At 41.3% G+C, this 26488-nt stretch overlaps 2 protein-coding genes across 2 annotated transcripts; one reads left to right on the top strand and one right to left on the bottom strand.

The window, feature by feature from the left end:
- Positions 1–13340: 13340 nt before the first annotated feature.
- col10a1a (collagen, type X, alpha 1a) lies at positions 13341–17956 on the top strand. Its single transcript, XM_086183224.1, has 3 exons — positions 13341–13446; positions 13769–13892; positions 15633–17956. Exons 2-3 carry the CDS (start codon positions 13784–13786, stop codon positions 17471–17473), a joined length of 1950 nt encoding a protein of 649 aa, XP_086039350.1. The 5' UTR covers positions 13341–13446; positions 13769–13783; the 3' UTR covers positions 17474–17956.
- A 2583-nt stretch (positions 17957–20539) lies between these two features.
- On the bottom strand, positions 20540–23376 carry marcksb (myristoylated alanine-rich protein kinase C substrate b). The gene is made up of 2 exons (XM_086182362.1): positions 22989–23376; positions 20540–22061 (listed from the first exon to the last, which is right to left on the bottom strand). The coding sequence occupies exons 1-2, from the start codon at positions 23082–23084 to the stop codon at positions 21477–21479; spliced, it is 681 nt and encodes a 226-aa protein (XP_086038488.1). The 5' UTR covers positions 23085–23376; the 3' UTR covers positions 20540–21476.
- Positions 23377–26488: the final 3112 nt, after the last annotated feature.

Below are 26488 nucleotides of genomic sequence, written 5' to 3'. Positions count from 1 at the left end.
GGGGGTCCTGGCAAAAGTCTGCAAGAATGAGGTTGTGCAAATTTGTCATATGTGACAAATTACCCCAAAACCACAGAGACAAATTGCCCCACGCTGCCATGTTTGGTAATGATAGCTACATCTAAATTTAGTTAAGAGCATGATTGTAGTTAAAGTATATGATACTTTAGTCTGTCCTGTACCAAATACAAATTTATGGTGAATTGGTTATCAGGGTTTTTTTTTTCTTTTTAAGCTTTAGATCTGTGAACAATGCTAAATTACTGTTCCCCTCAGTTAACAGTGCGCTTTGCTTTTCCAAGACTGAATATTCCAATTTGAAGTAGCGCCCTCTGATGGTGAAGATATGAACAATATGGCAACTTACCCATGTGATAAGACGCCTCGTTCTTCCCTACAGCAAATAATGTTTTGCCCTCTTTCCAAAGCAGTGTCAGATTAACCCCCCCCCCCCTTCTCAATAAATAAATTATTAAACAATTTAAGTATTTGGTTTAATTATCTATTCTTTACAGAGCTAATAACTCAATTTTCAATAACAAATGAGAGTGAGTTTCCCAGGAAGTCAAGGGTTTTTCTGGCAGCGGTGAGTGTTGACGCTGCTCTTTTCTAATGAGTGTTTTTTAGGGGGAGAGTTAAACGCTTGACCCCAGGGGTTCTAGTTGTGGTCATCCACCTGGTTTCTAAATCTTTCCCCGGTCTAGCACCCCTCACCTCTGGACCATCTTGGTTTCTGGGAACAGAACCAAGCAGATCTGCTGAGTAAGAGGCACAAACTGCAATCTGTCCTTTGGATACTTGCTTGGTTGTTCCACACCCATTCATGTAAATAAACATATCTATATGGTGAAACATGCCAGTGCTGCATTTAAATCATATTACATGTCATTTAAAAAAAAACATCTCAGTAAATACATTAATCAAAGTTTCTACTTTTGTACATCTTAATTCTGACATTCAAAGAGGGCTATTTAGCAAAATGCAGGTGATGAAAATAGTTCCACTTCATGGTCCGTCCCATGTGAAACTAACATAATTAAAGCTCCGACAACGCGAGGACCCCGATAGTTTTTTGAGCTTTATCTGCAAGACTGTGTCTCATGTGGCGTTTGACATCTGTGATTACAGAGCATGTTCCACATTAAGTTACTGTTACTGTACCCTGGGAAAGTTGAGAACATAGGATCAGGCATAATTAGACATTTAACGCCAATCCTCCCCACAGATGCACACACCCTTCGCACCACAACAGAGAGCGAGTTAAAAATGTCCCAACGCCCCCTGATATCAACCGCCAAGGTCAAAAAACACCCTCCCTCTGTTATCTAGCTCTGAACTCACTCTAATCCACACAATAAAGGAGTCATGAAATCCAATACCAACCCATAAAAACTCTCAGCACTCAGACTTAGAGCTGACTGTTGCAAGAAACTCCAGCAATCTGTATTTTAGTGTTGAAAAAGTCCCATGACCCATCATAAAGTTATATATAGCAATCAAAGCCCCAGTCAGAGCTCAGGCAAATTAGAGGTATATCATTTGTTAGCATAGAATTACAATTCTATTTCTACAGATCGAACATCTCTGGAAGCGTCATGCGAAGAATTTTTCAAGGCTTTCATTAAATCTTTCATGAACTCGAAGCACCACAGAGCGTAAAAGAATAGAATGATTCTCAGCTGACATGAAGCTGCACGACAACTCTGCACTTTGTGGTTTTATGCACCAACACATACCCATACTTGAGGGTATTTCAGGAGAGCACCGGCATCATTTTGCCTCCAAAAAAAAAAAAAAAAAAAGGAAGTATAGAACAAGCCTAAAAGAATACAAGATGTTTCCAAACCAAAAATACACATGAAGAGCTTAATATCCGAATGAACTAATTTTGTGTCGTCCTTGTCCTGATCATACGCGGAAACTCCTGATGATGTGCTCCGTCAGCTACATGCTCCAACCTTGTGGGTCTAGATAGGGTGGTAAACCTCTGCGTTGACAGTGCACTGAATCAGTGTCCTAAATAAAGCTCGCTTTCCTTCCATTGTATAAACACTAAAACCAACTCCAGGCTCTGTAACATAACATAGTGTATGCTTAACATGTTGCCTAATGAAGCAAAAAAGAAAAACCATGGCAACAACCGCTAGTAAACTAGAGTACGCATGTCCTTTGGGCCCGTAAAAACTGGGGGAAGTACATATGCATGCTGAGTTTGGAACCAAAGTGCTTTGAATATTTCAGAATCTTTCTAAATGCTCACTTTTGCATGATGAACTTTCAGTAAATGGCACAGTGAATACCAGTCCATCTCTATACCTTGTCTGTCTGTTACTCAGCAGCTTTACGCAAAAACTACAAAGTAGCGAACTTGAAAATAGGTGCAGCATCAGAAAAGGAATGAAGCTTTCATTTCTGGGGCCGCTCCATTTAACATAGTGATAAATGGTATCTTTTTAAATTGGATTTGGCTGGGTTGTCCTTAGCTGACATGCGCTCTCAAGAGCGTTCAGTTTGTTTGCTAAAAATGTTGAGGGTAAATTCTGATTCATTTGGTCGTGTGATAGAATTTAGATTGATGAGCAATAAATTTGATTTTGGAATTGATCCTGAACTGGATAGGAAGGCATTATGCTGCCTTTGTTCTAACCAAATATGAAAATCTTTTTGACGGCTGTGACGTGGACTGTTTGAAACCAACATTTAAATCCAAACTGTAGAAAAATCAAACTAAAACTCTACAGGTGGAATATGAATAAACTGAGAACTCATTATTTTTTTTCTGCTTGTGGTTTAAAGCAATCAAAAAAACAAACCTTTCACCATGTTTTTTAAAACGAGTTTGACTAATAAAGTCTGTGCGTCTGCGCTTGTGTGCCTGATTGCTTCCCAAGGTCATTACTGTTTATTGCTGTATTTCATCACAGAGTAGAACGATGAAATTGTCTTGGTGTGCTCACCTCAGGTTTATTTCTCTGTGCGCAGCTGGAAACAGGGGTGTTACATCAGGATAGGTAAACCAGGCAATCCCTGATGAGGCCTCCAAGGACAGTTGATTACATTCGTCCACTGTAATGACAGCAGAAAACCCTCTTTAATTCAATAATTATACAGGAGACAGCGATGACACATCCAGAAACTCCCAAAAATTGGCCTCCACGCTTCTTGCGTGCTGCCACAAGCTCGTAATTTCAGAGCGACGACCTGCTACAAATGCATCAAACGCTTCAGGACACGCGAAAAGAAAGCCTAACCAAGAGGAGAAGGAAAAGATAATCAGTTGCGCTGAATAGTTTGGTGATGCCAAGTGTTAAATTTTTCCTGTAGCAAAAATGCTAGCAATAGGTAGAACTCGACAACACCTATGAGGGGGGATCGGGGATGGAGCATGATAACGGGCCTCTGGCTGGAACAAAAGTCTGTTTTTCACAAGCTGTAGTTCTGTGTTGTCACACTGGGACAGACTAACAGACTGGATAATCTGGGAAGCTTGTTACTGCCGAAAAGCTCCCCTGCTCATAATGTTAGGTTCTGGCACTTTTCCGACCTTTAATTAAGAGGGTGTTTTGCAGTCACGAAATTTTAGGCAGATAATTGTGAGTGAAAGTATAGCTTAGAGTGGCTGCTTGTGCACAGGCGTGGGATATAATTAGCTTAATTTCAATGAAGCTAACCGCTTGCCTGTGAGGTATGGATGGGATCAAACTCTGCAATCAACAGAGGGGCTTCACAATGTGTGCGTAAAGTGAAAGTGATGGGCTTTGAAATAAGAGTCCAAACATGAAAATAATCCCAGTTTGGTTTGAAATCTCTTATTTCAGGTTTGTTAGGAGAACAACAAGCGTATGCAATTTACACTGAGTTAACAACTAGAAAGGATAATCGGTCATTTGAAAGGCAAAGTAACAACCTACTTCAAACATCTCGTGTCTGGGTGAAATCCGCATAAACCGTGACCTCAAGTTTGAGGAAACAAACATACTCCTGTTTGGTGAGACACTGTTGATGAAATCACCCATTTTTCAGAGAGAGATGTGCATTTTTTTCACCTTGCTGTGGCCTTCATTGCTCAGACTGTCATCCATGTAATACTGAGCTCAATCAGGAAGATTCACAGGAGGTAATCCGTATCATATTTGTTCCAAAGTGAGTGGAAAATGTGTAAAATATCAAATATTTCTTGAATAACAGAACCTGTCATAATCGTCATTTCCACATTAACGATAACTCAAATTGCCCTGTATAACTTGACAGGACAAATAGAGCCGCCGTAGTTCTTATAATCACTCAGTGTGGCACTCATTCTTCCAAACCCCTCTTGAAAAGCGTCTCTTATGCTGCTGACCTGTCATGGTCAGAATCCGGTTAAGTTTAGACCCCAAAACATAGAAAGAGAAAATAACATTGAGTTAAGAAGGTGGTAACTACCAGTTCACATTTGAAAGGTTGGCTGACCCCTTACATCCTCCCCACCTGCATTTTATTGCCACTTTATAATAATATCACAACGTCCTCTTTTGCCTTTGTAAAACCCACAACCACTGTCAAGTAGAACAGACAATATAAAAGAAGTGCAGGTTTGCCAACAATTTAAGCCTGGCTGTTGTGATCCAGGGGACTTTTTAAGTCAAGAGTCAGTTGGTGGACAAGATGGTGGCACTGACTGAAATCAACTGACTTTTCAGTCACTTGGCAACCATGCCAAAAGCAAACCCTGCCACCAAAATTTAGGACAATACACTTCTTTAAACTGCATATTCAAAAACTGAAGCAGCAGACAGTACCTGTGGACTGGCCGATAAATACTTGTGGCCAGGGGAGTGCACTTCTGAAGGATAAATGCGTACCCATGGGTTCTATTTGTGCCCTTTTTGTTAGTCCAAAGATGCACTCGTGGAGACAAATATTCTACTTTTGGAGTAGGAAAATGCACTTTGATGAAACATTCTTCAAAATTGTATTTCTAAGTACAAAATCGTCTTGAAACTTGAAAGTTTTGAGTGGGTCGCGGTTGAGAGACCACAAAATCAGTAGGAAATTGCTCACAAGTTAATTAATCAAGTGCAAAATAGGGTCATTTTCTAAAGAGGTTAAGTGGCCCTCTGCTGAATATTTGACAGAATGAAGATTTAAGACACATTTACATGAGCTTCATTGTTTTTAGAGGTGACATCCACTCTTTTATACAGTCTATGTTTGTCTGTGGAATGTAAATGTGTGTCTTTCTTGGAAGGTTCAGTCTTGGAAGGGACTTTCCAAAGAAGTGTGCTTAGGAGTTTAAAGTCTTTAGGATGAGCGGTTCTTATTTTTGGTCACCAAAACAACTTCTGAGAAGGAGGCTTTGTGATAGGGTCAGAATTATGATACAAATTCGTACGACGGTCAAGTGTGAGTGGGTTCAGTCGGTGACGAGGCGTCCACGCCCAAATGGATAACCTGCTATATCGTCGACCGTATTTCACTTTACACAGAACCTGGGAAAATCAAGGTGATGTTGTTTTGAAGAGGATATGAAACTCACAGGGAAATGTTTATTGAGGCAATACATCAAGTTACATTTAATCTAATTTGTCTTGCAAGCACTTCTGTAGCGGCTTCTTTTTTTTTTTTCAGGCCTGGAGGCTTCAGGCACTTTTTTTTTTTTATAATGTCCCTGTTTGTCTCTTGAGTGTAAATAAAAGTCTTTCTTGGAAGGAACAAGCTAGCATTTTGGCATTTTCACCCACTATTTTGGATACATTTACAACTGATCTGTTTTGGTTTGCTCTCAAAGCTGTCATTGAGTTTATGTCTAGACAAGAGAGGAGGTTTAGATCAGAGAAAACAACAACTAACAGACACATTATACACCATCTGCCCATCACAAAATAGCAAACCAGTAGCATCTTCCCATCCGAGTTGGAGGACAACAAAACAGAACGAGACGACTCAATATTTAACTAATATAGTTGATATAATTTCCCATCTCAGAGTGCAATTAAAGACATGATTGTTGACAGCAGTGCATACTCTTACCCACCCTAAATCTAAACATGTTAAAAGCAATAAACTCTGCATCTTGTTCATCTTTATGAAAATAAAAAATGCTCTAAAAGATGCTGTGGCTGTCTTAAATAATTTCCTATTGGAAAAATAGAAGGAATTGATCCATGCATACGTTTGTAAAAGGTATCACTGCTGAACGTACAAACAAAAAGACCATCTCTAATGAATTCATTGTTATTTAAACCACAGCTGAAGTGGGTCCAGCTTGACATTAAGCTCACCCAATGAGATGTGCACAGCACTGTTTCCATTTCTGCCCCTTCATTAAACAGACAGAGAACAGCTGCCATTTAAATATGACTGTTGGAGTTTCCAGACACAGTCTGAGTCCACCTGTCTGTCTGGCGTAAGATGGGACTCAAACAGCGGCAGCCAGAGTTTCGGTTTTATTCAACCACAAGATGTTGCAATCTAACCAAACCCGACTCAACCAATGTAAATACGGTAGCAAAAAAAGTGCACCAGTATTAGTACTGTACCTCTCCCCTCCTTTACCACTGGACCTCAGACTTCCACATTTGGAGATTTTGTTTGAAATACAGACCTGTAAATAGCTGAGAGAAATACCATTTGGAAAATCTTCAAAGTCTTGTACAGTACGTGTGCCAGTCCGAAGAGTTGACAGTTGACCTTGCATGATCTACTGTCCGGCTCCAGTTCACCAGCGAGAAAGATTTAACGGTTTTAGAGACATCTTAAAGTAAAGCCCTCAACCTTGGAAAAATGATATTTACAGTAGCTGCATTATGCTGGGAAAAAAAAGGAGATTTGGTGCAGGAATTATAGATGAGATTAACAGAAGCTCTTTGTCGGGAAAGAAGGTCAGAGACCCAAAATAGTCATCAGGCCTGTCCTCTTCCAGCAAGCTGTCATTGTGCTTAAACCTATACATGCTGCAATTGAGGGAAGTGACATTACAATTATTATGTTAAGAGGAAAGGAAAGTCTTAGATGTGGATCAACCCGGTTAACAGGTCTGCAGCTGCGGTCACTTAAGACAGCTGCAGTGTGCTGAAATTACAGAGCACAATGACTCACTGGCTCTCTGTTTTTGAGACCACTAGGCTCTGCTCGGGACGAGATGAGCCCTCTCGGTGAAACAGGCTCTCCACAGAGAAACTATTGGCTCATCAAAATAACAAACTCTTTGTTCTGCTGTGCAACGTCGGCCTTGCAGACCACCTGGTAGCATTTATTATCTTCACCAGTTTACGCTGATCAGCTCCCACAAAAACGAGTTTGAGATAAACCATCTAGACCCCCCAAGATGTTACTCTGCATTTTCATTTATTAAATTATATTTCCATAGCTTTAATCTATGTAATGCAACCGACTCACATACATCATTAAGCAAAAACCAGACTGGATTCAGTCCATTAGACGCTGTAACTTTAAATGTCTTGAACTCAGAATTGCATATACATGTTAAAAGGTGACGATTTCACATTTCTTGTACACCATCCTGAACACCAGTTACCTTCTAAAAGGTCTTTTCCACAGCTCATTTCATTTAAATGCTCAGCTCTTCTAAAGATTTGTTCAACTGTGTCCTTCTTCGTGAAAAAGGTTGAAATCGCTTGTAATTCTGTCGCGTCCCGCAGCAACAAAAACACCAGAGTTAATTCACTGTGTTACTGTTGCATTTTTGAGGAAACGACCACAAAACAGTTTAGCCTGTGAGGTTTTTACACTTCAGCTTCACGTTTGTTTTGTCTAAACGGACAGTCTGAGATGACCTGTGGTCAGACATGTTTCCCTTGTGGTGGGGGTTCAAAAGATACACAAGAAGTTAAGAAATATCCCGGACCCATACTGTGCCAGACAGCTCTCCCCTTCCACAACTCTAGACCATGTGAGGAGGCCCAAGTGTTTTTGCTTTCAGGATCCACCTTCAGTGCGTCCTGCAAATGTGAAGTCCAGCTCTCTAAAACCCTTAAAAAAAAAAAAAACACTACCAACCATCAACCACCAACACACAAACCATAGGGAATGAACCTTCACTTTGTGTGTTCTCATCCGTGTTTATTTTGGGATGTTCCTGTGTCTGTGGATTACCAATAACAAACTCCAAAACATCGGCGGCGAGCCACCCGTCTGAATGATTGCGGGGGTTTTCTCTTTTAATATTTTCAGACAGTCGGCCAGTTGAGAATACTTTGGTGTTGGTTTCTTGGACATATATGTGGAGAGATTACGCCATGCTGGATTTGATTTGTTATGACTTTTCATTGATTTTTCCAAGCGCAGTTCTCTCAAATTTCTGATTACAAAACTGCTCTCAGAGAAAGCAGAGTTCAAACTGGACCGTTTGACGTGATTTGGAAGCCCCGGGGAAAGAGCAGTGTTGCTAATGTTAGCTAGCTAGCTTGAACTACCATGGTGGAGTCTTACAAAATTTCTTTTTCTCATCAAATCCACTTTAAAAACATTACATAGTAACAAAGATACTGACTTATCTGATGTTTTGTTTTGTTTTTTGCCTGGAAAGAGCTTAATACCCACAGAGGTTTCTTTTCCCCCACATTTGCTTGTCCTTATAAATGAAGAAAAAAAAGTGCGAGCTTTGAAATTGATATGGAAAAATTGTTAATAAATGCAAATATCAAACACCATGTGTCATATATGAAAATTATCATGCATCTGGAGGTTTTCGTCCAAAAAAAATATGAAAGAGAGAAAGAGTTTTATTTTTTTTCAAAGCTGCAAAAGTTACATTTTGTTGATATTATACAATGTGGAATGACCATTTCTATATAGTTAGGCCTGCTGTTTCGGGCTGAGCCCACACAACAAAATGAAGCTCTAAACCACAGTGGATGGCGCTTGGACCCCGGCATTGTCATGGACATAGTGCACATTAAACTCCAGCTGACTTCCTGTGGCCGTACCTCAGAATCCAGACCGGCATGAGCGGCGATATGTGAATTACGTGGCACTAACAACAGTTTAGCACATTTATTTTAAGACAGACTTGGCTGCAACCAAATATAGCGTGCAGAGACAACACTTGTTTTGTCTCTCCACAAGTCATTATGGTGCAACGTTAAGTGTCGGCTCCAGCGAGAGAGGTGACATTGTCTTATGTAAACATTGTCTCTGGGTTGTCACTTTGCATTTCAGATGTGCCATTTCTTCCCACACACGCTCGTTTAAGTCAAATGTAATTATGAAGTGACAAGTCAAATATAAATCCGCCTCTGCTCTGATGGCGTTTACTCAGTATTAAGCGAGCTGGGTGTATTTACCCTCCTGGCCCTCACAAAGACTTCTCCTCACAGGGTTTTTTTTGGCATTAGTCGTGAAATAGCTGACGCTGCCTGATACAGACAGCAAAACCTGAAATTTTCACAGGCTTGATGTCGCAGATTAGTCATTATCCTTAAATACAGGACTCCACCACCTACACTTAACTACCGAAAAATCCCATTAAGGTGGTTTTATTTGACTTTGATATCCTTAAAAGATCCCGCAATCAGCAGGGTGAGTGGATCTCTAACTCAGAAGGGATTTGGAAATGTCTCAGTCGCAAAGTTTGAACATATCATAAAATGCAAGGGTAGAGGAATACCTATACATTACTCTGACCTTTTTACCTTTCCAACACATTGTGCGCGCAAGTGCTGCTTTGCAATACTTTATAAACTGTCTGGCTGAGTATTTTTAGTTAAATTAGTTTCTGGCTGCAGCAACTCTGATTTCCTCGGCTGAACAAAGACCAAGAAAGCTGCCTCAAACCAGCACCTGAGTCAGACGTTTCCAGAAATAACCCATACAGCAGTTGAACCATGGAAACAGAAACAATCAAATCTCACAGCTGAGATAAGGTTGCACTTGACTTGGTTGACTGATAACACACAAGTTCTTGCTTTTAGAAGTGAGGCAGGTGATATCAATCATCTAGAGGAACCGATTTAAATGCAAATTTTCACCTATTTTAAGAAAAGCGACTTATTTAGATAGATATATATGGTGGTAAGCTATATAGTAAAACACCCTTAGGGTATTTTTGTCCGTTCAGTTTTTTGGCAGATTCACATCCATACAGTTATATGCATCCACGCCTGGGAGCTGTTGAAGCACATTTCTCATCCGTCCCCCGCCTTCCGTGCCTTTCTAGGATTTCAAACTGGTGACCTCCCATACATCACCACCTATGCTACCACCACCACTTTCCAGTTACTTTTACACTTCCGGCTCCATTTGGGTCCATGTTTGTTTTCAGGACCCTGTAATTTCCCCACCAATCAGTCACAAGGGCCCCCGTCAAGCGCCATTCATAAGGTTTAAAGTAGCTCTTAGTGGTCCGTGGACTTTATTGAAACATCAAATTTGTATCCCAGCCGTGATGGTTTATCTTTAGCGAACTCACGTGCTTGGATTGGTCCCCTTACATCAACCGCCAATTATGTTCTCCTCTTGGGTGTGGGTTGAGCTTTGGTCAGCAAAGTTGGTAAAAAAAAACAACCCAGAAACATCAATCCTTAGGCAGCAGAGCGAACTAAAACAGGATAATTCTAAACCTTTCTTCTAAGATCGTTGTAGAGTAAAACATGACTAATACTGCCAGTAACACAGTGTGAGGATTTTAGGAGGCTGGTGTTTGATACCGGTGAGGGCCTGAACTACACTTAAGTTCACCCTATACCATCCACAGACAGGTCAGATGAACAAAATCTGCACTGTCACCACTTCCCATACTTATTTTTTTATCTTTCCTATCCATCTACATCTGCAGAAACTCTGAAATATGAGGTGAGGTTTCAGGGGTTTTTTACGCGCAATAACTTTGGGTGTGTCAAGTAATTAGCTTTTGTTTTTGTAAGCTTAGTGAAAAGGTTTTTGTAGCATTTCAAGTGCATGACATGGGACTGGAATCGTATTTCACAGTGAGGGATGTTCAACAATATAGCAGCGTCATGGCCTTCAGCAAGCTAACTGTTAATGTTTATTACAATGAAGCCAGCAGACCACATCAAGCGGCTGTGGTTCTGTAATAAACCGAGCAGCATAAGCCTTCTCTCATCCACAGCCTACAATTCTGTCACCATACGCTCAAGTCTTTCTCAGATGAATGCTGTGGCATGTTTAGAAAATGTAGGGGGAAAAAATGCTACCCAGGTTATAAACAACATCCAAATTACACTGTTAAATTCAAAACTTCCTTAAGCCAAAATGTTCTCTGGTTCCTACACTCGACATGAACATCCCGGCGTCTTCAAAGGCTCACATGCCGATGCAAATTGTTCGTATTTTTTTATGCACGAAAAGATGAATCATTGTTCTAAGAACTATAAATGGAGAAGCTCTTTTACAGTGGTTTAGCCGTGTTTGAAAACATAAATAAACCAAAATGATTTGAGCCTTTAAACTCCACCCTCTCTTTGCTCTGTCATTTCATCTAAATGTGACTAAATCTGGTCTCCTGCTAAGGCTCAAGCTAAAAGAGATTTTAAAATCATATACTATAACTTAAAATGTATCAAAATTGTCAGCTCAGGAAAAAATATGGTGTTGTAGTTACCAGTAAATATTTGCTGGATAAACATGCTCAGATCAGATGATACAGCAACAGCTAACTTCCATTTTAGCTGAAAATGCTGTGATCCTTCTCTTGCTTGAGATTTACAACGCGTCTCCTGCCCAGGTCTTTAGTCTGCACTATCAATCTTATCTTAGTTATGATCAGAATCTCAAACATGTGGAAATGAAGATCACAATTTACCAGGATGAGCGTACTTGAATAATGCTTGGGAATAGAGAAGGTAGCATTTTGGAAAATTGCGCATAATTTGGTGCAGAATCTTAAATCATGCTCACAGTGAAATGTGGCTTGTCACAGTCACATGTTGTGTAAATTGCATTCAGCATATCTGCGAATATTCACACGTATACTCCATAGTTAGAACACAACCTAAATGCTCCCATATCCAAGATGCCCTGGGATGGGATATAGAACACCCTACACATTGTTTATGACTACTTGTGTGTTTTAGAACATGTGATTATTTGGGTGTATGCATTTCCTATGTGGCTGGGCTGAAATTGAGAAATTACAGTCGGAGGATCTGAACGTAAGCAAGTCAAGGTGGAGGGAGGATAATACTCGAGGAAGGAGCTGATTGAGGAAATACAACATCATGACAGAAACCAGCTGTAATTGTAGGAACAGGCCTGAAACCTCGGATGATGTATGCACTGGGAGGACCAAAAATAACAAGTGACCACAGGGCCATGGCCCCCTCTGCAGCAGCACCATCTGCCTCTGTGGAGAGGAGCTGTCCAACAGTAAAAACTGCCATCTGGTGTCTGAATATCATCACTGCACAAAAAGGGCAGTCGGGCACCAACTTACAAGACGGCACAGAAACAAGAGCAAATGTCTTTTCCAGCAGGTCTTTAAATAACTTTATTAGCTGTTTCGAGGGAGACGACACACAAAATACACAACTTAAGAGCTAAAAGTCCTGAAATAGTGACTTAAATGAAATCAACTCTGTTTTCTCTCGGCCACAATGACTAGCTGACCAAATAATATCCAGGAAATGAAACTGACTAAGAATAAATAGTGCAATTACATCAGGAATAAACATAATCACTATTTTTCAAACTGTAGCATCTAAAACCTCCAGTAACCTTTGTTCATGGATGTCTTGGGCACCTTTTCATCACTCACCCTTGTTTACCTTTTCCTGGTCAGCCCGGGGGTGTCCAGACAGTCAGGAAAAGGTAAAAGGTAGGTCTCCATAGCCGGCTGGACAAGATGTAAATATGGTGATGAGTCTGGTACTGTATATTCTCAATGCAGGCTTTGTATAGAAGTACAGGTACCACTACAAATCTGCTGCTGCTGTTTTTTTTCCCCCCAAAATAGATGTATAGCAGACTATTTTCAGATCTTGTCCAATTTATTCTGGGGGCTCATGAACACTAACTAATAAATATTTGTCTCAAGCAAAAAAAAAAAAAATTATACTTTAAATAAAGTTTGCATCAAATTCGTAAATACAAGCTCAAAATGAAAAGTTTTTCCTGTTCACAAAGCCGACTCGTGTTCTTTGTTACTTTTTTTTTTTTTGTACATGATTATTTTCTAGTTCAGAAAAAGATTTTTCAAAAAAAGTGATAATCATGTGTCTGGATATTCAAGACATGGAGGCACCCTGATGTGACATGCCCGCTTTGGGCAGATCTGTCTGCTAATTACAGCCTAGCTTTGGGGAGGGAGGTACTTGTGTGGTGGGGGCATTTTTTTTAATGATTCGAGGGGTAGATATGGTATAAATACTCACAACCTTGTACTAGAAAGCAGCATATCCTCAGTTGTGCTCCTACCCTAAGGATATACAGCAGCACCAGGAGCCCACTGGTGCTGAAGAGACTGTTTTTTTCCCCTTTTGGATCCTGGTATGTGTGTGTTTTCTCTTCCTTTCTAAAACAGATCCATCTCTGGAGGAGAGGGGTCAGCATCTTGGCTTAATGTAGGCCCTCACTGGGTCTGATGATAGTCTTGGGATGGGATGTAAAATACTTCTTCCTCGGAGCACCCTTTGGGTGGGAGGGTTTGCAGAATCCACACATGTCGAGGACTCTGACAGAATCGAGCATTGTTTAGGTGATGCGTGTATCTGCATTTAGAAAGTGCTCTGTAAAGTAATTGCAAAAAGACAGCAAGTTAATGCAAGCTTGAGACAGGCTGTGCTGACTGCCTACTTGTACCCCCATGCAGGTTTGACCTCGGAAGATGGACATACGAGTAGCATGCATCCTCCTCCTCATGGCAGCCTCAACTGCAGCCCATGGGAAGGGGTATGTGGTGAAGAAGGTTGTGCCCTTCGCTGTGAAGAGCCACGGTAAGAAAGCACAACCTCCTGCTCTGCATACAATCATCATTTGACAGTAGGGGAAGGCAGCTTTGCGTTCTCAAGGAAGTTTCCCCATAAGTCTTTTGAAACAAGTTTAAAAGTGTTATATCTCAAGCTTGAATCTCCAACAAGGGGATTGTAAATGTAGCAGTATTTCACCATGAAAAAAATGAACTTCACCTGCTCTGAATTCATCTGTTGCTCTGATTGGCTACAACAGCATGTGCGTGCGCACACTTCTCCTCTCACACAGTACATCTCAGACTGACTCAGCTCAGAGTAAAGCACTGCAGTTTTGTTTGTCCTGAAGTACTAATATTTGATTTTCTGAAGTCTGTTTTTTCACTATTTTTGTAGTTCAGACTGATGATTATATAATGAAGTCGAGCAGTAACAAATCCAGCCTTTTTTGATGGAGGTGATATGGATCTTTTTTCATTTTGTTCTCTGATTTTTGACAGTTAACAGAACAGACACCAAGTGGAGACAAGCAACATATGCTCTGTGTCTAGAGTGGCTTCGATTTTTTTTTTTTCACATGCCATACTTTAAATTAACCATTTTCTTCAGTTATATCTGACACTTTTTTATATGATGATTGGTGTTAAATTTGCACATTCTGCTTGTTTTATGGACTTTAAGAAACCCATCAAGATAAGGCATTATTCTTTAAAATTCATTGAATGTTATTCCTGCAATTTTCTATGCAAAACCAAAAGTATCCATATTTCTGGGGAGCTTCTGCAAGAAAGTCAAATTTGAAGTTGACTTAAATGACTGCAGCAAAATGTACAATTTACTATTGTGAGATAAAAACATGTTCCTATTTTGATGTAGAAAGTGGCTGTTAAGGAATTATTTTTAGTTTGACACTGATAATTAGAGTCCAGTCACCCAGCAGCGTGGTTTGTGTGGGTGTGCCTGCTTCACACAGAAGTAGAAACATCTGTTCAGCGTCATCTGGATGAAGCTGCAGCGAACTGAGGACAGACTCCTTTACACTCAAACACACTCAAAAAAGAAAGGTTCCCTGTCATTTAGGCCTGCTGTTTCCAAACCAGTCACGCCATTTCTGTCATCTATGGAAGAAATAGCAATTAATTAAATGGCTTGAAATATTCATAAAGATTTTTTCTAATCCACTAGATATAAATAATCCAATGAATCTGGCTTTCATGGTGAACACGTATTTTAAAAATGAAATCAAGTCTCACAGTTGGTGGAGGATTTGTTTGTTTTCGTTGGATTAAGGAATGGCATCCCTGACTCAACACTGGTCATTCCCTTCTCAACAATACATGATGACCTCATGGGAATAAAACCATTGGGAATCAAATATCAATGGAGTTTAACCCATTCGTTGTAAGGTTCTCACCATTGTTTCACCAACGAAACAGATCAGAAGAATAAATGAGGGAAATCTGATGATTTTTTTTCAGTTTTGTTTTGCTCAATCTAATTCGTACTCAAACCCTGCCTATATTATAACTTATATTTTAACTGAATGACACAAACAGAAATAGTAGAGATACTAGACTTTGTGAGATCATAATATGTTTCACAGACAGTCACATTTACCTCAGAGTTATAGAATTGTTTTGTTGTTGGTTCTTTGTCAGAAAAAATACAGTTTATATGTAACAACATTGTTTACTTGAGATTTCACTTTGTTTTGTTCGTGTTTCTGTTCCGGCCGCTCTGATCATGATCACCGTTTCTCTTCCACAGTTGTGGCAGGTGAACCTGGTGCTCCAGGTGAGCCCGGCCCTGAGGGACCCCCTGGCCCTCCTGGCCCCCAAGGTGAGACTGGTGAGGGTTACCCCGGAGCCCAAGGACCACCTGGACCACAAGGACCTCCTGGCCGATCCATTGCTGGCAAACCTGGAGCCCCAGGTGGACCTGGCAAACCTGGTGCCCCCGGATCACATGGCGCTAAAGGAGACACTGGAGCTCCTGGACCTCAAGGACATAGGGGAGCCCCTGGAGCTACTGGAAGCCCTGGACCTGCTGGCCTCTCAGCAACTGGCAAGCCTGGACCAGCTGGTATTCATGGAGCAATGGGACCTAGAGGAGAGCCTGGTCTGAAAGGACATCCAGGTGTACCTGGTCTGCCTGGTCCTAAGGGTGATAGAGGGGTGGGAATTCCTGGAGCTCAGGGTGAGAGAGGACCTGTTGGACCTACGGGAGCTACTGGAGCCCCAGGTGAGCCTGGAGTTGGCAAGCCAGGAAAAACTGGTGTGCCCGGTGAGCCAGGAAAGTCAGGTAGCCCAGGTAGGGATGGTGCAACTGGTCCCATGGGACCAATGGGATCCAAGGGTCACACTGGTGCCCCTGGTGTAGGTCTTCCAGGAAAACCAGGTGAGAATGGTGCCCCAGGTATGCCTGGTCCAATTGGCCCTAAAGGCCACCAGGGTGCTGCCGGAGGTCCCGGAGCCCCTGGAGTCCCAGGATATGGAAAGCCAGGTGCAAATGGAGAGAAGGGAGACAGGGGAGCTCCAGGTAGCACAGGTGCCACAGGTCCCAAAGGCGAGCAAGGTGCAACAGGATATACAGGTGCAACTGGTCCAACTGGGCCCCTTGGTCCTGTTGGACCACAGGGTCCAGTTGGTTTCCCAGGTGAGCCTGGTGCTGCTGGTCCTAAAGGTGACACAGGTGCAACTGGAGCTCAGGGACCTAGGGGAAGCAAGGGAGATCAGGGAGCACAAGGTTTCCAGGGTAAGCAGGGTTATCCAGGTCCAGCTGGTCCCGCTGGAGGCAGAGGAGCCACTGGACCTGCCGGTGAGAAGGGCCATGTTGGTGCCCCAGGTACTCCAGGTGCCCCAGGTATTCCAGGCCCTGCTGGTCCCAAAGGTCTTCCCGGTCGTGCCGGTGAGCCAGGTGCTGCTGGTAATGATGGTGCTCCAGGTGCTAGAGGATCTACTGGTCCTCAAGGTCCTGCTGGTGCTCCTGGTGCTAAGGGACACCCAGGTCTCCCTGGACCTGCTGGCCCTGCTGGCTTGGCTGCTAAGGGTGTTCCTGGACCTCAGGGTTCCGCTGGTTCACCTGGTGAACCTGGTTCTGATGGAGCCATGGGTCCACCTGGACCTCCTGGTCCTCCTGGTCCACCTGGTGAGGTTGCTTTTGAGAAAGGTATGGGCATTGGTATGGAAATGGGCGAGGTTATGGTCAAGTCCCCCATGTCTGCTTTCACTGCATCTCTGGCCACCCCCTACCCTGCTTCTGGCAGCCCCATTAAGTTTGATCAGATTGTGTACAATGCTGAGAATCACTACGACCCTGAGACCGGCATCTTCACCTGCCAGGTTCCTGGAGTTTATTATTTCTCCTACAGCATCCATGTTAATGGTGCTCATGCCCTGGTGGCTCTGTACAAGAATGGTCAGCCTGTTATGTTCACTTATGATGAGTACAACAAAGGCTTCCTGGACCAGATGTCCGGCAGTGCTGTCCTCTTGCTCGATGAGCAGGACACAGTCTACGTCCAAATCCCCGATGAGGAGGCCAATGGCGTCTTCGCTGCCGAGAATGTCCACTGCTCCTTCTCTGGGTTCCTCATTGCTTCTACGTGATACGTTGATGCCGTAGTTACCAAAAGCCAACCAACTAAATTTGCAACCTATTTCTCAAATTAAAGTCAACTCCCTGTTCATTGTTCCCTCAATCAAACAGACAGGCAGTTCACTCCCTTTTTTGAGGAATAGTAGCATATCGACTTGAAAACTACAAGAAATAGGTGTTTAGAAGAAGGAAAACTAATTTATAAAAACAGGTGATCAGGGATGGGGAAAGCAATTCACAAAATCACGAGTGAGCTTTTACAAAGGAGACAACATGTGAAATTGAGGTGTTTATCTGTGTTGTGTCCTGACTTTTTCTTTTCCACTCTTCCTTTTATAATGACTTCAACTGGTGATTCTTAATTTAGTGTTTGTCTGTTTTTGTTTGTTTTTGTACAACCTTGGTTTTTTTTTTTTTTTTTTGGTTTTGTTTTGTTTTGTTTTGTTTGGGTGACCAATTATCTTATTAAAAGTATACAAATACTTTCTGTGCAACATGTTGTAACTGTTGTCCTTGTATGTGACTTGAATATTGTGAAAGGTAATGGTCAAATTGACTATTATGATGAAATAACTTACCAGATTATTGTCATACAAACACAAACTGTTTACCAGAAACATCATCATATCCCTGAACATGCATTATGTCATGAAAAACATAATGACTAAAATAAAAGATGTCTTAACAAATGCTTTGTCTCAGGCGCACTTTTTAACAATTTACTTGAAAGTATTAAAAGGCAGCAAAATAAGAAGTCTTTATTGTTTAAAAATCCAACACTTAAGATTTGAATTACATTTGAATGGTAGAGTGTTCTTGGAAGTGGTTTGGGATCTTACAGTCAAACACGACTGCAGTGTGCTACACAAAGTATGAGTTCCTCCAACTAAAGTTGGACTTTAGCATTTTAGCATCAGATAACCGCATAAATCGATCATCGAAAAGCTCCTACATGATAACTTAAGAGAGAATTTACCAAATAGCTCATTCTCAACCTCCAAAAGAGATCATTTTCACTTAAAAGTAGAAATATTCCAATGTAACAACTCCATTAAAAGTAAAAGCTCTGATTCACAAGTTAGTAAGCGCTGACAGCCGAAAGGTAACAAATCCAATACGTCAATGGGCAGTGGCACATCTTAGAGAGATATATCACATGTAAATATTATTCATGACCCATACTGCATTGGAAGATATTTTTAAAAAGAATGTCTCAGGCCCCCAAAGCTTCTTTCAAGACATTTATCTATAGAAATACACTGCTAGAGAAGTATAGTGAATGGCATCTAAAACATAAACGTTGCAGATTTGAATTTTGACAATACGTTTTCTTAATAAAGGACTAACAACTCTGAAATGACCTCAAGATGTAAAACAATAATACTGCAAGGTTTAGGTTTAGTACTGGCGACAAGAAAACCAGACCTTTACAGAACAGTTGAAGTTTGAAATTACTATTCGTATACAGTATATGTACATTGGTATTTCGGGATGTATTGTGGTATGTGCATTTTATGGTATCTACATATTTGTAGTGTACAGTGGTTTTATGATTACATGTAACATCCCAAGTTTGTGCTGCATTTTTACTATTACAAAAAGAAAACAAAGTTGAAAGCTGTGGAGGAGAACATAAGATCTTTTTCTCTGAAGTGTCGTTGGATAGATTTATAGATAACATCAATGTAAAAGCTTAACTATAGAGCTTGAATAAATGTACTTTCCTTTACTGGTCCCTCAGAAGCAAAGATGGATGAGCGTGAGTGAAATTATTCCCCATATGATGGCCACTGGATTGGCTCTGCTGCCAAAGTTTACAAAAGCTACTCTACCATGCAAGCCTGAATGTGGCTGTGCTGAAAATAGTTAGCATGTGGGATGAGGTACAGGGATGGTGCTCTGGCAGCTAAAATGTTTGATCTTCCCTGGGAAGAGGGTGAGATGGTGGTTAGGTGATGGGCCCCCGGTGACAGAACAGAGAGGAAGCTGGTGGAGGAGAAAAAAACCCACTGGGGATGGAGGCGACAGCCTTTCAGAGACACTCTGTGGTTGGTGCATGTGGAGGGACAGACAGGAAGAAAGATGGAGCAGTGTGTCTGGTTAATTCCACAAGCCACACTCCAAAATTATCTGCTGCAATGACTCACTTTGATATATTTGTTTTTCAGAGAGCTCACCTGTTATGTAGTCCTGTTGTGTACAACGAAAGAAATCAAGAGGATGGAGAATCTTGTGTGGCTAGATGGAATTCTTCCTGGCTGTTAGGCGTACTGGGCACAAAATTAGCAGCAAATCCCTCAGGAACCTGACCAAGATGGACATGCAGACCAACAAGCAGAAATAGAAATATTATGTGTAAAACACACCCTTCTTGTGGCAGCTGAAGTTGCAGGGTTACACTCGGAGCAAAGGAAATAGATGGTTTGAAATGTGCGAGGGTGCAGCTGTGGGTAGATATAAACACCCTGAATACGTTTGTAGAAATTCCGGTGTTTTCACAAATGGAACACATCTACGGCGTGTCTGCACGAGTCTGCGCTGCATGTTTGCAGTGGATGCAAAAACTTAACACACTGTAAAAATGTTTGTCTGACACGCTATCATTTATGGTACAAAACCAGAAGTTATGTGATAGGATCAAATGCAACTTGCCCTGAATCCTTTCACATAATTATGTTGTGGTTGCTCCTCGGGCGTTTTCCTAAAAATACGGTTGGGCAGCAAGCACATCTCACTTTGTCTCCTTGCAAATTAGGATGGTTTGGAGAGAAAAATGCTTGCGGTATTCCTACACGTTGTAAAATATGCTCATAGCAGCTTCAGGGATGTTATAAAAGAGTTGAAATAAATTTAAGGGTCTATTTGGGCACTATATTAAATAATTATACCTTTCTCTGTCGCAAATTCTGCCTTATTTGTGTAATAAAAAAAAAAAAAGACTCCTTGTGCATGAAGTGAGTTCTCCCAACGTTCCACATGTGGGCGCTGTTATGCAAATAATCTACAGTCACATTTATTCTAGTTGAAAAGAAAAAAAAAAGTCAGTTGATGTTTAAGTGTAAATAAATGAACTGAGATTGCCAATTCACACTTTCCTTTATTCTTCAGTGCTCACAGAAAATAAACGGAACACCTCAATACCATGTTGTAGCCAATGTTACATTCCATATTAAAGTGAAGCCTTGTTATATACAAAAAAGATGCCCTAAACTCTCAATTGTGTAGTAAAGATATGAAGTATTGTAGTCATCACAGCTTGATCAACATTTGCTTAAAACATCTCCCAATTTTATTCAATCTTACAAATGGTGAAAAACAAGAAAACTTCATTTACAATGGGTAATCTGTTAAAAATGTCATTTAGGTACATTTCAGTCATAAAACCAGTAATATCAAAGTCTATACAACGTGCATTACTACCGAGTTTGGAAATGTTGGATTCTAATGGAAAGTGTTGAGCACCTACTGTTTTCTTTTTTCTTTTTTTTTTTTTTGATAGTAACTAACTCTAGTTCATTCAGGAATGGTTTAGTCCACAGGAGTGTTGAGCTGGAGTTGTAAACAACAGTGCACTGCAAAGACAACATTTAAGACGTAGTTTAGGGCATTCCCTTTAAATATCACCATGTGTCAAATCTTGCAGACACAGCTTTAGCTGCTACATCCAATTGCCCAGCACCAAAGACTTCAATTAAATATGTCAAATTCAGCATTGTGTCAACACAGTCATGGTTTCATGTAGAAAAGCATTCACACTCACATTCGCGCCTTCACACTCACCCACGTCACAAATGCAAGCACCAATGAGCAGTGAGGAAGCAGCACACTCTCCAGTACACCTCCTGTCCATCACTGCCACGGACATTGCAGTCATTATGGATGAGATGGTTGCAAAATAGTAAACAAACACCAACAAAAAAAATAAACAAAAAAATCCCTGGTTTCAGACAAGTCCTCGCATTCCTTCAGATAGGCTCCGTCGTCTCCTTCATTCCGGTGTCTTGTTCAGCAGGATTATTCGGCGGCAGCAGCCGCAGCCTCTGGACTAGCTGCGGACTCTGGTTCAGCAGGTGAAGCCTCGGCTGCTTTCTCCTCGCCCTCCGCGGCTGCTTCCTCCACCTTCACCTCCTCTTCAGCTTTTGGCTCTTCAGGTGCGGCCTCCTTGGTTTCCTCCTCGCTGGCCTCAGCTGGCTTGGCCTCCTCGGTGGGAGCCTCCTCAGCCACAGCCTTCTCTCCCTCTGCTGGCTCTTCTGCAGCTGCCGCCTTCTCCCCCTCCTCTGCTGCCTCCTCAGATTCCTTCTTGGTCTTTTTAAAAGAGAAGCCGCTGAGCTTGAAGGAAGGCTTCTTGAAGGAGAAACGCTTCTTTTTCTGCTTGCCGTCTTCACTGGTAGACGGGGTGCCTTCGTCTGGTTTGGCGGAAGCCTCTCCGTTTGTGGCGGCAGGCTCTTTCTCTCCATTAGCCTCAGCACCCTCTACTTTCTCACCTTCCTCTTTCGGCACCTCCTCAGTAGGAGTGCTGCCATTGGCCTGCACATCAGCTTTGTTAGCCTCTTCTGCAGCTGGGGAGGCATCTCCATTGGTCTTGGCATGGCCGTTCTCCTGCAGGGGAAACAATACAAAATGTCAAAGTACTGTTAAAATTTTAAGAAGGAGTTACTCGTCTCGATTACATCCATCTATTGAGGGGAGAGCTGTGTGACAATGTGAATGGAGGACTATAAAATATTGTCTTGTAGTATTTAATCAAATTAATTGTCCAGTAGTATCCAATAGGAAAATAGCTCAAAAAATTGCAGCAACATCTGTTGCTATGAGAGTGACGACAGATCAGGTTTTCAGCAGAAGGCTGCTCGGTTAGATTGCAGAACCAACCACATCCACCAGGTGGCGTTGAGTTTTAGAGTAAGTGGAAATAACTGGTATTTTTTCATGTATTTTACTCTTTTTAATGGCCAACCACTACCTGATAAACATTCCATAGTTATTATCTGATCAAATATTTATCTTCTGCTTTAAATCAATTGATTTTTTTGTGATATGTGTGTGTGAACAAAACATGGCTCCTTTCTTGAATCTGGCAACAAAGGCGTGGCGTTTCTAAAATGGCCATGCCACAGTGTGAGCGCCCACAAACCCCGCTGAACACATTTCAACCAAGAAAAAAACCGCAATGGTAGACGTGCTAAAGAGCGGCCATGTCTTGGTGCAATAAATCAAAAATGCCATTTTCAACACTTGACATTCATTTGATTTATTATGTCCATCGAAAAAATAGTCAAATTCCACGTTTAAAATTGGTTTTAATTCATACAATGTATCTAAAATGATGATAGTGTGAAATGTTTGAAAAAAAGAACAATGGATTTGGTTGTGGGGGAAGGATGCATATGTGGCCACTTTCCCTGGAAGCCGGTGAGCATGAGGATGCGCTACATACAACATGGAGCACGCCATTGACGCAACACATTGCTAGACCATAAATTCCGCGCGAGCAATTAAGACTTTAATAATTTAAATTCAATTTACCTGTCCGTTAGACTTGGCTGCAACAGCTGCACCGTCGGCTGCCTTCTCTACCGCAGCTTCCTCTTTTCCAGCGGTTTTGGAGATTTGTGCTCCCATGCTTCTGGTCCAACAAAGGAACCCGAGCGATGAAATGAATGAACAAAGACCGCAAGCCTCCTTCCAAAAAATCCTAATCAAACTCCGAAACCTCCTTCTGCAACCGAAGCCGAGGAATCAGCACCAAACCCAAATGACCGCAAAGAGACGTGTGAGAATTTACAAAATGTGGCGAAGACGCAAAAGAAATGCGAATTCTTTCAATTTTTTTTGTCGAGCAGAGTTTGTAAGCGGAGAAATTGGCCCCGCCGCAAATGAGATGCTGAGTACAACGCCCAAGTCCACTGATGAATGGGCACTGGGGCTATGACGACAAAGCGACCCCGTCTCAGCCAATCACAAGTCCGCAATCCAAAGAGGAGGGAGGGAGGGGGGTAATGGATTGGGGAGAGGACAATGGGAGAGAAACAACAACATGGCCAACTAGGCTACTTGGTTTTATATCCACTTTATTGTAGTGAAACCTGATTTTGATTTATTACCAAAACAACGGCTGAGATGTTCTTACACTAAATATCTTATTTTTTCCACGTCATGCCGATTATATGGTGGCTCATAACAAAGAGATTGGCCATTTTCTATTTCACTGCTGAAGTAACCATGATACAGGGTTTTTTTTGTCTACAATTTATAACTTTAAAGAATATTACATCAACATTCATGACTCAAAAAGCCTATAAGTGACATAAAAATGTCACAAAATTATTTTATTCATGATAGATAAGATAGATAGAATTGCGGATAGATGGATTGATGATAGACAGATGGATAAAAATAGGAAAAAATACGGATGTTTTTGTTAAAAAATTAACAAAACAACGAATAACAGCATGCAAAGCTGTAACACATACAAATGTGTCTGCCGAAATAAGATGGCGAAAATTTAAAATACGCTGTAAATAAGTTACTTGAATAGATTAACACATCAAATAATGCAATGATGACTAAAACATTAGCACTACCATGAGCACAGGGTTTAAACACTGAGAGAGCCCCTATAGACAAACTGAATTCAGGTACATTAATATACAAAATAGTTCCTTATTCATGTAGATTTATATAACAGTACTCACATTTTGAAAATAATTTAGAGTCAGATGTATTTATTGATAAACGATGCTACAATAAATTGGGCCAGGGAAGTTGTTTATCACACCTTTTCTAATTAATATATGCATGTACCAAAACAACAGCATGTGTTGGACAGCTGAGCTGACAAATCAGCGCTCGGCATGTTATATCATACACGCACCCTCCTGACATATGCCTCGCTCAGAAAACAGACGTCCCCTGTAACCATAAGCCCCTGCGCCCACAACTTCCCTCATCCCTCTTCTTGCATAATAGCGTCTTGTCTGCCTGTTACAGCTGGAGCATCCCAGTGACCCAGATATAACGAGAGTTTATGGCCCTGTGCTGCTGCCTGCCCAGGCAGCCTGCAGTGCTCTGACTACACCAGCAGCCACAAGTCTTTTCACTCTTCCATCACTGCGTGACCCACATCTCCATGGTAACAAGTCCAAAATGGCTTCAAGGATGAGGTTGAGGGGCTTTAGCGGTCATAAGTCTCGCTTATGAAGAAGTAAGGTGAGAGTGAGTTCAAAACCAAGCAAACACCAGACAACAGTTGAGGATTAGGGTGACTTCTTCCACCCAGCCAGCCAACCCTCCCTCCCTTCTTCAGGCTAACTAGGCCACGCTCATTGTTGTGATACTCTGATTACATGCAAAGCTGCCATTTTTACTGAGCGCTGTCATGAATATGGAAACTGGGGGACAAAGACAACAGAAAGCACCAATTCAGACGGACAGATTACACCTGTCAGGACTGCTGAATCATGTCACTGACCTTGTGTGTGCGCGCGTGTGTATGTGTGTGGGTGCACGCGTGTGTGGGTGCGTGTGTGCAAAAGTGAGTGTGAGTAAGAGGAATTTGGAAAAATAGGCAAACTAGCATCATGAAAAGCCCTCAAATCAGTACTAAAAACATATAAATTGGTAACTTCATTTGATAGATTTCTCCATTAATTAAAAAAATGTTAGCATAATTTAAACATAAAGTTGTTGTTGTTTTTTTTAATTCATGAGTGAAGCTACAGTCCGGTCCAGTCTAACAATCCTCAACAGATACTTGTTAGTATTCCATCAGTGTGCCCTCGACAAAAAGCTAAAAGAAAATGTTGTCAGCTCCTGGGATAATGATCATATATTTTTGACAGGAAAAATATGCACAGATCCAGAAAGAGGTTTGGATTAAAAAAAAAACAACAACCAGAGAGCATTAAGAGGTGTCAAAAAAATCATCAATTGATTTTTTTTTCCATGAATTAATCAGGTTATACATTTAGAGGTGGAGGTGTATTTTTTTTTTATCTTGTAACATTTCTTTACTCTTACATGTCCCTGAAAACCTATTTGATTTAGTCTGAGCACCAAGTCAGGGCTGAGTTCAATGAACAGAGGTCAGAGGTCAGCCGTGTAATTAATAATAACATTCCTGAGCAAACCCAAGTTGCTGTAAATCCTTGTAAATGTGGGTTTGTTAGGATTGTTTGGCTTTGATTAGAAATATATTTCACCTGCATCTCCCTCTCCCTGTTTGGCTTCCACTGAGAAATGATGACCCCACAAAGGTCACTTCAAGCTGCATCATTTGGACCACAACGACTTCTCAACATGCTATGGAGGGCTTGTATCCTGCTTTAAACTCACCCCTGCAGGTAATTTCAGTAGCTTTTCTGGTAGAACAGGTTGTCACCTGTCGTTGCTATTAACTGCAACAAAAACATAAACACAGGAGAATTTGTTGGAAGACGACACTCAGTGGATAAGAGCCTCAGCCCACTTTAAAATTTGACTCTAAAACGTCTGTTATGGGGGATGAAATCTCTTGAGGTTGTCTCGGTTTTCAAGGAGTCCGCAACAAATCACAATGCAAATCAAAAAGAAACATATGGATTTCAACAGTGCATAAACAGACAAAGAATTTGCAATACTTTAATTATCAAAAATAACAAAAAAGTGGCAAATAATAATCAAAGTGTAACTGGATTGTAGACCAGAGGGTAATTCATCTAAACCTAGAGGGGGAACCTTCCCTTCTCAGTCTTCCTCATGTTTAAAAACCAAAGATGGTATGCAATAAGACTCTGACCATTTAAACAAGAGCAGACAATTTGCCAACCCTGCCCTGTTTTTCAGTCACTCCGGCGATGAGGCGGTATCTCATTATACATTGTAACCTTTCATTGGTTGAAATTGATGCCAATCAAAGCTGCTGGTTGGCGTAGTTCCGCAATCACAACCGCAGCAAGTCAATCAGAGATAAACCGGAAACCAAAATCGAAAAAATAAAAGCACAAAGTAGCTTTGGAAACAAAATATAGTCTGTGCTAACCTTAATA

The sequence above is a fragment of the Aulostomus chinensis genome, chromosome 17 (genome assembly GCF_037954235.1).
Source record: "Aulostomus chinensis isolate RoL2024-O1b breed Wild chromosome 17, RoL_Achi_v1.0, whole genome shotgun sequence".
NCBI lineage: Eukaryota > Metazoa > Chordata > Actinopteri > Syngnathiformes > Aulostomidae > Aulostomus > Aulostomus chinensis.
The sequence above is the reverse complement of the archived record's forward strand: the minus strand, read 5'-3'. Positions and strand labels throughout refer to the sequence as shown.

Excerpts from the sequence above, each read along its gene's own strand:
- col10a1a (XM_086183224.1), top strand. The coding sequence starts at position 13,784 with ATGGACATACGAGTAGCATGCATCCTCCTCCTCATGGCAGCCTCAACT. Across the intron at positions 13,893-15,632 it reads CTTCGCTGTGAAGAGCCACG|TTGTGGCAGGTGAACCTGGT; the intron begins GTAAGAAAGCAC and ends TCTCTTCCACAG.
- marcksb (XM_086182362.1), bottom strand. The coding sequence starts at position 23,084 with ATGGGAGCACAAATCTCCAAAACCGCTGGAAAAGAGGAAGCTGCGGTA. Across the intron at positions 22,062-22,988 it reads CAGCCAAGTCTAACGGACAG|GAGAACGGCCATGCCAAGAC; the intron begins GTAAATTGAATT and ends TTTCCCCTGCAG.